Below are 16,316 nucleotides of genomic sequence, written 5' to 3' on the forward strand. Positions count from 1 at the left end.
ATGATGCACGTCGGAGGGGTGCTGCTTGTGCAGAGGATGCAGAAGCAGAAGACTTTGGAGATGAGATGCCGACATCAGACACTGCTCAAGGACAAAGGCATTAGCCGAGCTACGCCTTGTTTGATTTGACATGAAGGATCTGTATTTATACGGCATTTACTTTTTTTTTCCTTCTTTCTTTCTGGTCGCCGGCAGCCGCTGCTTCTGAGCATTTTGGGAGGGAGCGCGATCATGAGTCACCGCTCACCCAAAAAAAAGCAATCAGAACTGTTACGGCCCCAGTCAGAGAGGATACCATCGTGGGCAGCCGCCTGCCGCATCCCAAATGAGCCTCATGTCCTTCGGACGTCTTCTCCTCCCAAAAACAGAGCCGGCGTTAAGCTGACTGGATCCGGCTCGTCACGCCGCACCAACGAGGAAGAAAGAGCCAAACGACTTTGTCAACGCGCCCCCCCCCCCTCCTCCTTCAACAAACTTTCCCCTGGAGTTGTGAGGATGGAAGCAGAGCCCGACAGCGGTTTTTTGGGGGCGGGGGGGGGGGGGGGGGGGTGGAGGCGCGTGTTCCTGGTGGTTTCTCTGAGGCACCATTGGCCTGTGGTGGGGATGGGAAGTGGCCCATGTGAGGGGGGGGGACTCTGGAGATAAGTGGGGCCGTCGTTAAGGATGAATGGTCCTTTCCAAGTGAAAACCACACATCAATCAAGCCACGGAGGAAAAAAAAGGTCAATTTCCCCCCCTTCGGAATCGGCGTTTCATCCTTATCCTGCAGGGAAGGGGGGGGGGGGGGGGAGCCCATTTGTTGATTGGACCCTCGCCACTGCGGGGCCCACTCCCCACGTCACACCCCCCCCCCCCCCTTCCCCCGGTCACCAAGCAACCGCTGCACTCGCGTCACACGGGCCTGGGTTTCCTTTTGCGGTTTTGCATCAGAGGCCGTGATGGGAAACAGAACCACCGCCGCATGAAAGACGGAGGGAGGGGATTTGGGCGGGGGGGGGGGGGTGGTCCTGCGAAATCCATATGCAGATCTACAAATAGAAAAAGTCCGGGAAGTGGAGGAGGAAGACTCGCCCTTGACCCGGGCCTACACTCAGAATAAGGATCCCTGAGAGAGAGTTAATCGCCCTGTCATTACATTGGTGGGGATTTGTGGCTAATGACTTCCACATTGCAACTTTAAATGCACTCGACGCTCGGAAAAAAAAAAACAGCGATGGAGATCTCGAGAACACACACAAACACACACACGCACACACACACACACAAAAAAGAGGCTTCTCTGTGACGCGATGCCAGGTCGCACAAGAGCCCGTATTTGTTTTGCCACGAGGGATGAAAAAGCAGCGATAATTACAGACGACTGCTTCCTCACAGAGGGCTGACATAAAAAAAAAAACTTCCTTCCATCTTTATTATATGCTTGGAGCTCTCGGGACAGCGAAGGAGGCTCAGCCCACGAGCAGCGGTTCCACCAGGATACGACTACGCGGAAAGTCACTGATAGAAACACGGCGTTGTGCAGAAGAGAGAGACGCACTAACGCCACCAAAAAAAAAAAAAAATCAATATTCGGAGCTCTTCCAAAGTCTACAAACAAAGATGACAGAAGCTCCGGATTATTAACGCACAACCTGCCACAATATCTTCCCCCTCCACTGTGTCCTGGTAGCCATTACTGTTGTGGGGCTCATTAACGTCAAGAGTAACGCGGGGGCGGGGCCAGGCCAAACCAGGCCAGATGTAGCGGGTTACAGTGTTCTTTTCTGGGAAGGAGGGGTGGTAAGGAGGGAGGGGGGCGGGCGGGCGGGGGTGGGGGGGGACAGCTGGCTGCGACACAAGTCTGGTTCCAGTTTTCCCCGGCAGCATCCATTTCCACATCAAAACCGCACCAGACTTCAGAGGAGCGCCGCTTCGCATTCAGCATCCAGGTTCCGCAGATCGGGGGGAGAGGCCAGGCATAAAAGTTCCCATCATGCAACGGGGGTTAATGAAAATGCTCAGAGAAAAGCAAAGGTGTCGAGGACCGTCCGAATTCTCATTTTGACAGTCCTTTACTGTGCATTTGATGCTTCTGTCATGAGATGTGGCCCCAGATAACCAGGCCACAAACCCAGACCTCATTCAGTCCCAAAATAGCCTCCCCCCCCACCACCACCACTGCCGCACCACTGCCGCACCACCTCCTGAGTTCACTACCCCGGTAGCCACAGAGCCGCTGGGAGCTGCTGGGTAGCACCTATAAACCGGGGGGGGGGGGGGCCCATCGGGTTCTACTGCGGCCCCTCATTCATTTAGCTCCCGCAATGGAAAGATTCTAATCTGCTGGAGCCGGTGGTGGGCAGAAAGAAAAATGTAATTGCAAAAATGTATTTTTTATTTTGAGGGGCCAGATAAGACGTCCACCTTTAGGCAGAACTTCCTCCGGCGGAACGCAGCGGCGCTGACTCTGGCTCGGACTGCAGCGGCGCTGGAACCGGCGCGGACCGCTTTCGAGCCGCAGCCTGGCGGACGTTCAGCGAGTGACTGATGGGCTGCAGACAATGACGTAAAGGACATTCAGGGACTTCCTGAAGCCCTGGGAAGAAAAAGCCGCTGGCAAAATACAATGTGGACAACCCGAGACGCTCAATTGCCTCCCCCTGGCTCCTCCTCGCCGTTTCCTCAGCTCATAATCCACATCTGCTCAAAAAAAAAAAAAAAAGAGGCCATATTTTTAAACGCAATCAAAAGCCTCTTCACCTCCCCGTTTTTTTTTTTTTTCCCCTTCAGTTTCTCACACACTAACGCGACCGCGCCACGGAACGCCTCATCGTACGATGAGAAGACAACGTGACGGGGGCTGGACAAACAGAGGCCGAAACCCGATGCCGCCGAACCGGCTTCGAGACCGAATTCTGACAGCGGAGCAAACAAGACTTTCGCAGCCAAGTGGAGAGAAAGCACGAAGGCCTCCGGGCCGCTCGGCTCAGAGCTCTTTTAAAAAAAAGAAAAAAGAAGGTGAGCCACCAGTTCGGCCTGAATTTAAACCAACGTGTCGGACTAAAGCCTCCAGAGGCAGAAGAGTGAAACAACAGAGGGACGCTTTTTTTACTTGATTTTTATGACTCCAAAGTTTGTTAACCAGGCTTCAATTCTCAAAGTGAAGGCTGTTTCTTCTGTATTTCAACCCCCCCCCCTCCCCTCCATGCTATAGAGAAGACGACCACAGAGTTGGCGTCTTCACCAGCAGTGTTCGGAGCACCAAGGTACCAAAGGGGCCCTCCAGGCCTTATGGGAGAGTGGAGATAATAACACAACCCCATAGGGGGGGGTCCCTGGTTGCATGCAGCCCCGGCGCGTGATGCAAGTCGGCGATGGCTCACTGTTGCTAATGGCTGCGCGCACGGGGGGGGGGGGTGGTAATGGGGGGGGGCTTTGGGCTCCCTTCGTTCCGCTGGTAAATGGATGGTAAAATGATCTCTGGGGTCAACGCGCACAGTCGAGATGCCCCCGCATCACAAGACGCACGCTGTGACGGAACGACGTGTTAATCTGCACTCATACCCACATCATTCCACCCCCCCCCCCCCCCCCTGTCCTCGCCCCCCCTCTCCTTCCCCCAGACGCCCCTACAGTGAGAATGAAAGGGAGCAATCTTCATCCGCGGAGCAGCCGCAGTATTTTTGAGATGGGTGCGATGCGGAGGGGAAGCCAGCACACAGGCTCCTTTGTTCGCCCGGCGGCGGGGGGGGGGGCCTTGTGTCATTGTGGCGATGGCGCCCTCACCGCCGTGGAAACCGTGCTTGTGTGTTTGTGTGTGTGTGTGTGTGTGTTTAAACGCACATGTCTCGCAATGAGATCGATTCTGCAGTGATTCTCTCTCTTTAAGCCCCTTTGACCTGACGGATGCTCGAGGGACGCCGGACCCGGCCGGGGGGGGCGGGGGGGGTGTCGGAGGTTTGTCGTTCCAACACACACCTGCTTTCGATCGCCCTGTTTGTGCTCAGGTTTGCTGCTATCTGAGGAATGTAAATTACATGTGGAGCTTCTCCTCGGGTGCTGCTGCGAGGGGATTGAGTTCAACCATCGCAGCACACACACACACACACACGCACTTATACACCCGCCCTCCCCCTGTCTCTTCCCTCTTGACCTCCTGTGTGAACACAGGGTTGCGGTGAAGATGAGGTCTGACTTGGATAAATAAAGGCCTCGTGCTGGGAGGGAGCGGTGCGACCTGCCCTCGTAATGCAAACAACAACAAAAAAGCTGAGCGTTGTTTTTCATGCTTATTCTGAACAGGTATCGTTATAGCAACAAGACGTGAGAGAAGCTTAGGCCATTGTGGAAAGAACCATTAGAGGTTTGACATGCCAGGTCACGGTGACCTTGACCTTTGACCACCAAAATATTATCAGTTGAAAAAAAGGTGAGATATTAAGTTAACAATTATGGACCGAATAAACATAATCCCTCATTCAAAAAATCAAATGTTGTTATTTCATTACAAATTGATCAGAGAGAGTAAAAAAACATCTGTGCAGTGGATTCAGTGGTGGAGGAACGGTCCTGCTGTGAGGAGCACACAACCTCCTCCTCCGACTCCCGGTAAACTTTCCCTCCCCGATCCTCGGCCTGTTTGGGCTTTGTTGACGTTGTGGAAAAAGGAACGTTTTGCCCTGAACAGAAAAAGCCTTCCGACTGTCTGTCATCTCACGCTCGACCCCGGTCCGAGCACCAACGCATCCCCCCCCATCCCCCCCCCATCCCATCGCATCCCATGGCACAAAAGGCCTGTCAGACACACCGGCGCAGAGTGCACCTCCAAGGACACAATAAACCGCGGCACAATGGAGGGCGACCACGGCGCTCGGCATCCAGACCCCTGTTAAAAGCAGCCGCGTCTCCAGTTCCTCATCTTGATTGTGAAAGCGATCTCCCCCCCCCCCCCCCCTTTTTTTTATTTTTCCATTGTGGTCTGCGAGGGCTGTGGGAAGAGCAGCAGCAGCACTGGGAACCAGATGGCCCCGGTAAAAGACACGGGGGCTTCCCACCGTCCTCCCCCCCCCCCCCCCACCCCCCCCCCGTGAAGAAGGGGATCCATTACCGAGGGTCCATTGAGGGCCCCGCGGATTCGGTTTCACAGCACCGGCCGAGCGTGACCGCCCCGCCGGGCCGCGGGCCGGAGCCACGTTCACCTCGGGGAGAGGGTGGGGGGGGGGGGGCTCTCGGGGACTCGGGTTTCGTCTCCCTTTAGAGTTCAAGCCTCTTTCAAAGGGCCCCGGATCGCACGGTGGGGGGGGATTTCACCCTCGGCTCGAGGGCACAATGGCTGCTTTTACTCGACTGTAAAGTAAGGTCCGAGGCCATCGTACCGCGCCCCCCCCCCCCTGCCCCCCCCAAACGCCCTCTCTTGTTTCCCTTGTTTGCTGTCCACTTGGCTACGTGCGCGCCCTTCACTTGTCCAAATGTTCGCTCCGGCCACTTAGCCGCCGCGTCCACTCGGTCAAATCGGTGCCGTCTGTGGGCGTTTCCTGCCAAAGAGGAAAGGCGACAGTTTTCCCTCTTTTGGCCGCAAAAACGGCTGCAGCTGGGGGCCCCCCCCCCCCAGAGAAATTACGCTCCGTTTATTTAAAGTGGGCTGCCATTACTCTACCGCAGTGGAGTGCGGACAGTGGAGCACAGCTGCAGCAGTCGAAGGAAAACCGGACAGGTCACGTCTCCCACGGTAGCAATTCAACATCCTCCCGTTGTCGTTCTCGGTTACGCTTTCCGAAAAACTCAAGAACTCGAACGTCACGCCACAAAAAAAAAACAACAACAACAACACATGGTTGCTTTGAAACTCGCGGGAAAAAAACCCCCGAACCGACCGCCTGGCGAGACGTTTTGGAACGTCGTTGCTCGTTCGAAATCCCCCCCAAAAAAAGGAAGAATAACAGCTAACTCGCCTCGATCCGTCTCTTTCAAAAGGGTCATTAACGGCGCGTTCAAAGAGAGAAGGACTCAGGGGGGGGGGGGGGGGCGAGAAATCCAAAGCAAATCAAACCAAAAGTGTAATCGTTTTTGTTCCCCCGTCTCGTTGAAATGCAGAAACACATTAGCGAAGTCGCGTTTCCTTTCATCAACGGGAGCCGATGACGCTGTCGTTTGAGGTTTTCACGTTCGTACGCACCTCCGGCGCCGAGGAGGCAAACTCGCATTCCACGCCACGCTGCCAGCCCTCCGAGGGCCCTGCGAATCTTTAAAATCCCGTTCTCCCCCCCCCCCCCCGAATAGAATTAAATTGAGTTTTTGATAATGACAACCATTGTTTGCTTGAGAGTTAATAGAATTCATAGGAGAACACGAGGCTCCGCGGCATTTCGGCAACCGCTCTCTCGCTGTTTGAGTCGCCCCCCTCGCCCCCCCCTCCCTGGAGAGCTCAGGGCTCAGGCCGCCGCACACAGAGAACGTCGTCGGGCATCGAGCGGAGCGCCTCTGCTCGTGCACACGCAAATGTCAAGGCGGGCGGCGAGAGGCCCGGGGAACACGGCTCGTGCGTAATGGCGTTGAAATGTGTGTGTCGTCCCCCCCCCCTCCCCCCCCCGACAAGAGAGGTGAATTCGGAGGAGGAGGAGAAGGAGTCGTGGGAGGACCTCACAAGCCGCCGCTCTGGTCACATGGGCGACCAGCTCAGCGGGGGGGGGGGGCTCGAGCAGGTGTCGGATTTGTTGAGAGGAGTTGAACAAAAAATAAATGAGACCGTTTGCAACGGGGCGGAAGTTGAAAGGGAGGCTCCGATTGGACAAATGTTCGCCTTTGAGGACACGCGAATCACAGCGTAATAGCGAGACGGTGTTTATAATGAGTGGGTCTGTTTCTCCGTCTTAGTGGTCGGTGGTTCGGTTGAGCCGTCCAATCCCTTGGCAAGGAGGAACGAGGGCGTTGCCCCCCCCCCCCACTTGACCTTCTCCACCCTGAGGTCATCTGGGAATAAATGGGCACCAGCTTGACACGCATCTCTGAGCTGCAGCTTCTCTCTCTCTCTCTCTCTCTCTCTCTCTCTCTCTCTCTCTCTCTTCTTCTGTGGCCAACTGTCAGCCAGATGCAAACTTAACTTTCGGCCCAGTAAATTAGGGAATTCTTCAAAAAAGTCTTGTCCTGTCCTCACAAGTCCAAACATGTGGAGCACCGTGAGTGTTGGGATGGCCTCTCTGTGTCTCTGCCTCCATCACGAGCCTCTGCGAGTTGGTTTTATCGTCGCCGCAGCGCTCGACCGCGAGGTTTTCATGACCAGCTGCGGTTTATTTCATAATCGGCCAATACGTACAACGCTATTGGGGTGAAGGTCAGCGCGAAGAGCTTCGTCCTGGCTTGTTATCCGTGAAAAAAATGGCGATCCCCAACTTGTTTTATCCAACCGACAATCCTAAACATAAGCTAGGACGACATGAATAAGCTTGATAAAATAATGATACAGTAATCTAAATGACTGCGACAATTACTATTTCAAATAAGGTGCGGCAACAGCAGTGGTTTTAAAAGTAAATGATCAGAACGTTTTAAAAAGTGCAGGTCATTTGCATGAGCGTTGGTGCCGATCAGCCTCGTTGGTTTCCGTTGGTGTGTGTGTGTGTGTTTTTTTTTTCTCGCTATACCTCGCTATAGGCCTCCATACGGGCCGGTTGTGCAAAACACAAAGAGCAAAAACAGGCCGACTGGGTTTTTGCCGGACTTAAAAAGGAGCATGAAGTTTGAAGGAGTGCAACAAAAGTTTTTATGGAGATCAGCCCATTCGTCACCCCCGACTCATGATCACAATGAATGATGGTCCAATAGGCAGTAAAAGCGACCATGTGTCGCCGGGTAGATAGTTCTGGGGTCCTGTGATGGATGCAGACGCTCTCGCGTGCCCTTGAAACGAGAGGCGAGGGACGTGCATCTCAAGAGTCACACAAAAGCAGCTGAGAAACTGACGTTTCCTCATAAAAAAAATGTGGACTACGGGCCAACTGAAAAACACGCTTGTGTCTGAAATGAAGGCTTTACAAATATCACCAGATGTGTAAAGCAGAATGATCGATTGCAGGCAAAGCAATTGTTTTATCATAAGCAGATAAACCTTAATGCTTAAAAAAAAATGTGTTTATTGATTTAGTAGGGACAGTGAACATTAATCACCTCCATGTTTGTAATTTGGTGAGAGAAAAATAGAGAGTTATGAAATGAGGTTTCATTATGATGCCGGGTTGAAATGACTGAAAAGTCCCATTTATATTGCAACAATGTAGCTCTCCTCCTGCCGATTTCAACACGGATTGATGTTAATTAAACTTGAAAGTATCAGCTATCTTGACACCTGATTTATTCTCATAGTTACACACACACACGCACACACACACACACACACTACAGCACAGTTCAGTACCTCCAGCGGGGTGTGTGTCTGATGTGTGGAGCACAGAAGCTCACCAGGAGGGGAGAGACGTTTCCATCCCTGAACCGGAAAAGCCGAAGGGACCGCGGGGCCCACATCAGAGACCCGGACCCCCATCCGCCTCCTTCCCATAATGCCCTCTGACGTTCCCCACAATGAGCGACCACGGTTTACTCGCACGCCCGAAAGCCCCGATGTTAAACTATTTAGGAGGCCGCTGGCTCTCCTCAAACCGACGCGGCCGCCGCTCCTGCCAACACAAGCTCGCGTTTCCTCAGATCGCGGCTGAAGACGGTCTGTTATTATCTTCTGAAGGCAGACGATTCAGAGCACCTCTCTCTCTCTCTCACACACACACACACACACACACACACACACACACACACACACACACACACACACACACACACTCACAAAGATCCCTCTGTCTCACAGGACAGTAACAAACTGCACTGTATGGAGTGCTTTTAGAAGTTGAGAGATGATCAGGTCGAGACGGATATGCTTGATTATGCCGTGTGAGGACAGACGTTTGTGTGTGTGTGTGTTTGTGTTTGTTGGATGAGAGACAGCACATCGAGGATGTGGGGCCTCATGGTTTGGTACTTGATGTGGCCCCTCAGAAAGCAAGCAGCCAGGAATGTTGTTTAAGTTTATGGAGGCTCCAGATGGCAACAGCAGCCTCACATCTGAGCCTCTGCTCTGCAACACCGACGAGCTGATTAAATCCTTAATGTCATCAAATGAATTTAGAAATTCATAAAAGGCTAAATGTCAAACCTTTGTTGTGTTCTTCTTCATACATTTTTTGTTACATTGTGATGGTCGATTCTTTTACTATTTTTCCGACTTATTGCCTGACCTATAATGAAGAATAATTGCGATATCCATCTTTTGACAAAGTCTCTAGAGGAAATTAGTGTAGATATTATTAGATATTAGTCATTCAGAGCAAAAGGTAAATGCTGCACTCCAACACACCAAAGGATTCCCTGCATGGGACCGTTGAAACGCTCCTGGCATCCTTTTCCCAGACAGGTAAAGCATGACCTGACACCTGAAAACAGGAGCCCGTGCACCGCGGTCACATGTCATCGAGGCAACGCGGCACCGAAACCTCCGCGTGAGCTGCTGTCCAGGAAAGAGAGACCGGGGGGGGGGGGGTGGGTTGCCAGATGAAAGAGAGGGTTGCCAGGTCATGCAGCAGCGTAAATAGATGTCCAGCCATAAATAAGAAATCGCACAATCGCACAAAACCCCCACCCTTCACGGCTCGCTCCATCACTGTACTCGTTGGCTGCAACGCTTTAAGGAACAAAGAAGACTAACTGCTTTTTAAATGAAGGGATGGAGCTTAAACGCGGGGTGAATGGAGCTGATTCACCTGTGGAAAGTCAGTTTACGATAAGACGCCTCGCTGCACACAGTGGAGCCTTCGCAGATCCCCCCACCCCCCCCATCCTGTGGCCTCACAAGTTGCTTCATGCACGTCTTGTTCAGCGGAGGCTTTGGCAGGCAGCAGATGAGAAGAAAGCCCATGAGGCATCTCCCTTGCCTCCTCCGATCAGACTCGCTGGAGCGCAGCCCCCCCCCCCGATGTTCACCTGATGTTTTTCCCTCGTCCGGGACGGCGTTCTGACAGCTCCGTCTCCGGTGATCACATGATGAGAGCGCATTCCACGGAAAAGGCCCGAAAATGTCACAGCGTGCACTGTGCCCATCACGGGCTCACAGAGCGACTCCATCAGCCTCTGAGTCCAGGTGGAGGAGGCTCTGTTATGTGGAGCATGAGGTGTGCTGTGGAGGGGGGGGGGGGGGGGAGAAGAGCCCACCCCTCATATTGTAGTTTGCATTGAGGCCCTTAAGGCTACAAGTAACACATCTGTAGCACCCTACGTTTCCACTGCGTTCCTCTCCGTCACTGTGTGTGTGTGTGTGTGTGTGTGTGTGTGTGTGTGTGTGTGTGTGTGTGTGTGTGTGTTTGTGTCAGCGTGTTTTCATCTCTCCAGATGAAACACACACTTTTGTTGATACGCTCCATTTGTAAAATGTATACGGACGTTTTCGAAACGCACAAATCCACACGTGTGGAAACCCTTCTCCTTCTGAGGCAGAATGTTTTCTGCTTCTTTAGGAGCTTCAAACCTCCTGTGATTACAGAGAGCAAAGCTGAACTAAGCCACTGCAGAAGGGTCGAGTTATGGCCCTCAAAGAATCATAGAATAATTGATTAAAACGATATAAATACTTCATGTGTTGTTAGGTTTCACTCGCAGTGCGAGAGGACACAACAGTCTTTGAAGGAGACCGACTTCTTTTAGATGCGTGAAATGATTGTTTTACTGTACAGTAAATAAGGCACAGCTGACTTAAACTAAAACATAAACTGGGCCTCTTTCCCCCCCCCCGCCCCTTCCCAGTGTTATGAGGGGGAACACCATTGCTTTAAATACTTTGTTAATACATAGGTACACATGGGAGTACTTACGCACTAGCAGATGGCGGGCCCTCTAATTTGAAATCCAAGGGTATAATTAAGAGACAAAAAAATTAAAAAGGAAAGCAGGAGGATTTGCTGCTTCGACATGAAACGCGGCACAAATTACAGCAAAGAGGAGCTCGGTTTGTGTGGTCATCGTTATTAGATCTGCACATTCAAACGAGCTGCCACTTTGAAGCTCTGCAGATAGACGCACGCGAGGGGGAGGGGGGGGGGGGGTAGGGGGGGGGGGGCTGTATGGTTCCATTGAAAGACATAATAACCAGTAATGCGGATCGGTCCACGATGACAGGCCTATCGCGAAGGAGGTCAAACACACATCGTAGAAATGTCCTGTCATAATTGTTGGAAAATAGTGGGTGAGGAGGGGAGGGGGGGTGAATGTAAAAGGTTGCAGTGAAATCGATGCAGAACAGGGGGGTGGATGGGGGGGGGGTATAAGCGCGCGGCGGGCTTGGAGAGTCCGGTGCGTAAAAGCTGCTGCCGGCTTCGTCGCATCCCTGGTTCGTCCGAGCAGAAACGTGACATCGGTTCCAGATGTTTCCTGAGCTCTTCTGCGTGGGTTTTGGACCCCTTTGGTACACAAGTGTTCACCCCTGTAGGTGCGAGATGTGAGACTAGTTGAATCACACCACATCCCCACTCACGTCAGAGGCTGAACTACATTTCACCCGTGTTTTCAGGGACGCGGTGTGCCGTTTGGGAAACGGCGTCGCGAGACGATGAGCTGTAAATGAAGTTATGAGTTCGATCCCAAATCGAGACACAATGCTCCAACGTTATCACCCCCCCCCCCCCCCCGTACCCACCCCGTGCGCGTAGTTGACTTTCCGACGGGACAACAGTGCGTCCGGTGCGCAACAGAGCAACTTCGGAGACGCTCGCGACGCCGCGGACCTTCACCGGAGGACCTTCACCGGAACGCGTCCACGGAGAAGAAGAAAAAACAAACAACCTTTGGACTTACCGGTGTCGAACACACTGAACGCCGCGGAGGAAATAGCCCCAGCGAGGAGGAGCGCGGATGTGACCGTCCAGGAATCCATCGTGTGATTAAAGGGTCGGAGCTGGCTCTCTCAGGTGAAGCGCGGCCACGCGGACGGATGCGCGTTCCGGGCGAGCTGCTGGACCGACCGGGCCCGACTGTGCGCGCCGCTGCAGGAGTCTCTCTTCGGGCGGAGCAAGCAAAAGTCCCCGAACTCCGACGAAGGTCCCGCAGCCTTCTGCTCCTCTGGCACCAGAGACACGGCAACAGATAGCAGGGGATCCTATTTCCAACCCATGTGACAGGAAACGGGCGCAATGGATTCAACCTGCAGCGCTGTGCATGCAGCGGAAAGAACGCAGGAGGAGGGAGGGACGGAGGAGGGAGGGAGGGGGGCAGGGGAGGGGAGGCGCTGCTGGGGTCGGAGGCTGGACTCGATGAGCAGCAGGTTAACAAAGTGTCACCTGACGTTGGAATGGCGCGCGGAGAGGCCCCGTCCACTTGTCTTATATATATATATATATATATATATATATATATATATATATATATATATATATATATATATATATATATATATATATATATATATACTGTATATGTCTTTAATCTGTATTTGTATGTATGTGTTGGTGTGCAGCGGTGCCCTCTGGGTAATGTGGGTCGACCCCGTGCGATGCCTGGTGGCTCGAGCACAACATCTGTCGAGACCGAGGAGCACATCTGCAAACACCACAGAGGCATGAAGGAAAAGACGTAAATGACATTCTCTGGGCTTTTTTCCCCCCGGCCTCCGGGGGGCGGAGGGGGGGGGGGTCTTGTCTTGTTTTCTTTATGTTGGGGTCTAAATCTAATTGGGGGTCCATTACGCTTGGAGCCCCCCCCCCCCCTCTCCCCTCGGGCAGAGACATGCAGCACTCAATGCTAACGTGCACACAAAGGCAATCCATCATTTTAAGAGCTACTATGGAAGGGGGGGGGGGGGGGGGGGCGATCCAGAGGTTACACATAGCCAATACATCTATAATAAAAGGACACCTGTTACGTATTCTAAGAACACATAACTTCCTGTGTTCCTGCGGCTGGAGTTGCAATCAAAGAAACTTGTGTTTACAAAACGAAGCTTTTTTCTTTCTTTTTTTCATTTGTCTGTCAAACATTTAGAAACTGACTCCTTTCCAATTTCGGGGAAACTTTTTTTCACGTGTGAGTTTTAGAGACACTAATTGTACCTCTTGGATTTTTGTTTTACTTGAGATGTGTCTAGTGAAGCTTTTCTTATAGAAACTGCACCGCGTGGCTGTGCTTGTGTGTGTGTGTGTGTGTGTGTGTGTGTGTGTGTGTGCGTGCGCGTGTCTTTTCCATTTCACACCAGCAGCCGGGTCTCGGGGCGTGAACAGCACCCTCGTGTGTTTCCCTGCAGCCGGCCCTAAAAATAGGAGGCGTAGTATGAGCTCACCCCTCTGGAGGAAAAACAAGGCCCAACATTTATTTAATTTGCCAAAAAAGCGACGGGGTTCTGAGCCGGGGGGACGGGGGGAGTGATCCGGCGTGACGTGTGCCCTTTTCAGAGATGCTGGATGGTAAAAACGTCCCTTACATTACGGCCAAAGACCGGTGAAGAGAAAAAGATTTATTGTAATTTAACCATACGGACTTCACCGAGATGTCTAACCTTTCCTGAAACAAGCTCCAACATTATATGTACCAATATTTCATATTATTATATTATAAAAGAGTAGAGCTCACATCAGTATAATCGGTATGAATGAATGTGGATAATCATGTTGTGCGACTTTTAATGATGGATATACTATATTATACAACATACTGTATAATATAGCACTCTTAGAAACAATACTATTACTTTAGTACTGTACATTTTGCTTATGAATCGATCGCTCTGTGAAGGGCTGCAACTAACACCTGTTTTCATCAGTTTTGAACTAAAACACATTAAGAACAAATTCACACGATTGAGAAGCTGAAACCAGACCAGATACGTACTGTCTTCATAAATGATTTCAATATTGGATGAAGCTATGTTCAACGTTTTAGTTTTTATGTGTTGATGCATTAGCGTTAGAGGGAATCTTTTATTTTATTACACCATTAGAAAACAGCCATGCAAATTAGATCATCGCAATGTCAATGCTAATAAAGTGTTGTATAAATCAGGCTTTTAATGAAATATGAACAAAGTTCCTCTGTGAAAAACATCCGACAGTAAAGCTTTGTGTAGTAAAGTGCTTTAAAAAAGGTTTCTGAGCAATTCCTTCTTTCATTAAAAACACTTTTAACGATATGCAACAGATTCTGTTTATGTATTACAAGCTTTTTGCATTGTTATCTGTAAATATGCAAATGAGGCCATATTTAATTGATACCTTCGGTGAATTTAGGAGAAAATCAACAGATCTAATCGCGAGAGATTCGATCTGTTGATAGCGTCACCTGAAGGTGTGTCCCCTGATTGAAGGAATGTACTTGAAAGCGTGCAGACACACTCACAACAACGTGCGATGCTGCTTAATGACCACGGACCCTGACGGCGTCTCCACCACGTGATCAGCGCCGTACGATGTTAACCTGAATAGTTCTGTCGTTACCTGCCGTCTTCCTGGAACACTGGAACACTATCAGTTGGTCTCCTCTGTGCACGTGTGTGTGTGTGTGTGTGTGTGTGTGTGTGTGTGTGTGTTAGCGTTTGATGTGAGATGTTGGGGCAGGTCCACACACGCCGCCCCGGCCACATTCCTCGTGGTCTGCAGGAGTTACTGTAACTCGGCCGTATTTTCTTTTTCTCTCCCCACACGTGACGTTAACTCGCAATCGACCTTTTTTTTCATCTCCCGTTTGCTTTGTTATTCAAGGCGGCGGGTGGAGGTCACAGAGAGGATATCACCAGGCGATGCGCTCTGGCGTCCCTGACCCGCCTGCCGATGGGACCTTGTGGATTAGAAGTCGGCCCAGATGCTTCGAATTCACACATTCACGTGTCCTTGTTTCCTCTCGAGTAAACATGAGCCTCCTGCCACTGAATTTCAATGCTGCATTTTTCTACTTGGTGGCCAAGACGACTTCTGCCCCTGAGCTTTGCTTGGCCTCCGTGACGTGTCTATTCGCTCCAACATTAAAAAGAAAAGTCTCCTTTCGGTGTATAAAACCGTGGAGATGGGTTTTCTTCTTTTGTGATTCCCGCATTGCAGTCGTTGACATTTCTGAGACCACTTCAACGCAACAAAAGGTGAACGTAGATTCATTTGTGGGGCTCTCAGCATCAAAGCTGACATTTCGCTGCTCGACGGCAGCGCGCCTTTCATCCAGCGGCCTGGTGACGGTTCAGGACAGACTCCAACCAATGTTGGTTTCTACCGACTTCTGACATTTTACAGACAAAACAAACCTCGATTCGCCAAGAATATCAATGGAAGACTTATCAGTGATCCAAATAAACCTGAAAGACTGCTCAGCAGGGTTTGGGACGGCAGCAGATCGTCCAATCGTTGAGACCCAGGAGGATGGTTCCCACCCTGAGCTGAATCGAGGGGGGGGGGGGGTAGGGGGGGGGATTTGGGGACGTGTGCACCCTAAAAGAAGAAGGACGGACATTTCTTTCGTCCCTGTGTGACGTCGAGTCCTCCTCAGTCTCTTGTCACGTCGTGGCGCCACTCGCTGACCCCGCAGAAGCTTCGCCGAGGTGGTCTCCCCATGACGAATGACTGCCTCTGGCCCCATCTGCAGCAGGGACAACCCCCCCCCCCCCCCCCCCACAACCACCATCTTCTCTCAATTCCTATCCCCTACTCACACACACACACACCTGTGGAGGCCCCTGAGCTTACCCATGTTCAAAGCCAAGATAAAAGCCAACGTTTACATCCAGCCACCTGCACGTAACCAGCAGACACACACACACACACACACACACAGCAGTCATCCGTCTCCCTCGGCCTCCCGGGTCTCTAATTAGGCTCCGGGTGGTTGACACCCCCTGGAATGTTTATTGTAACGTTGCTCAGCTTTTATCTCTAAAAAGCGACGCACCGAAGGAGAAGCAGAAAGTAATTCAAAGCAGGCCGAGAGAAAGCAGCTTTCATCACTGTGAACAGCGTTTGGCTTTCATTGACCTATTTCAGCTTCTCCATCAGTCGTCGTTTCATTTGAAGTCAAGAGAACAAGCTGGAGATGGAGGATGGAGGCATAAACTCATGTTTACAACTAAGCTCATTTTTTTTTTCTCCATAGACTTGAATCAAATCGGACTTGTTTTGCCTCATGATGGCCAATAGAAAATGGTTTTAAGGCCCTTCCTGCATCGACAATACCGACGGCGCCATGATGACGATGGCCAATAAGTCCCAATCTGTACTTATTCATTTAATTGATTATAACTGTTTCCTCTTTTTGTACCAGCAAAAAAACAGAAACAT

The 16,316-nt window shown here is 51.4% G+C and overlaps 1 protein-coding gene across 1 annotated transcript in view; it reads right to left on the reverse strand.

The window, feature by feature from the left end:
• kremen1 (kringle containing transmembrane protein 1) overlaps positions 1–12,234 on the reverse strand; it is a 31,765-nt gene extending 19,531 nt beyond the window's left edge. The window contains exon 1 of the mRNA XM_062562574.1: positions 11,866–12,234. Within this exon, the coding sequence (XP_062418558.1) occupies positions 11,866–11,944 (79 nt within the window). The 5' untranslated portion in view covers positions 11,945–12,234. The remainder of the gene's footprint in view (positions 1–11,865) is intronic.
• Positions 12,235–16,316: the final 4,082 nt, after the last annotated feature.

Source organism: Pungitius pungitius, chromosome 5 (assembly GCF_949316345.1).
Source record: "Pungitius pungitius chromosome 5, fPunPun2.1, whole genome shotgun sequence".
Taxonomy (NCBI): Eukaryota; Metazoa; Chordata; class Actinopteri; order Perciformes; family Gasterosteidae; genus Pungitius; species Pungitius pungitius.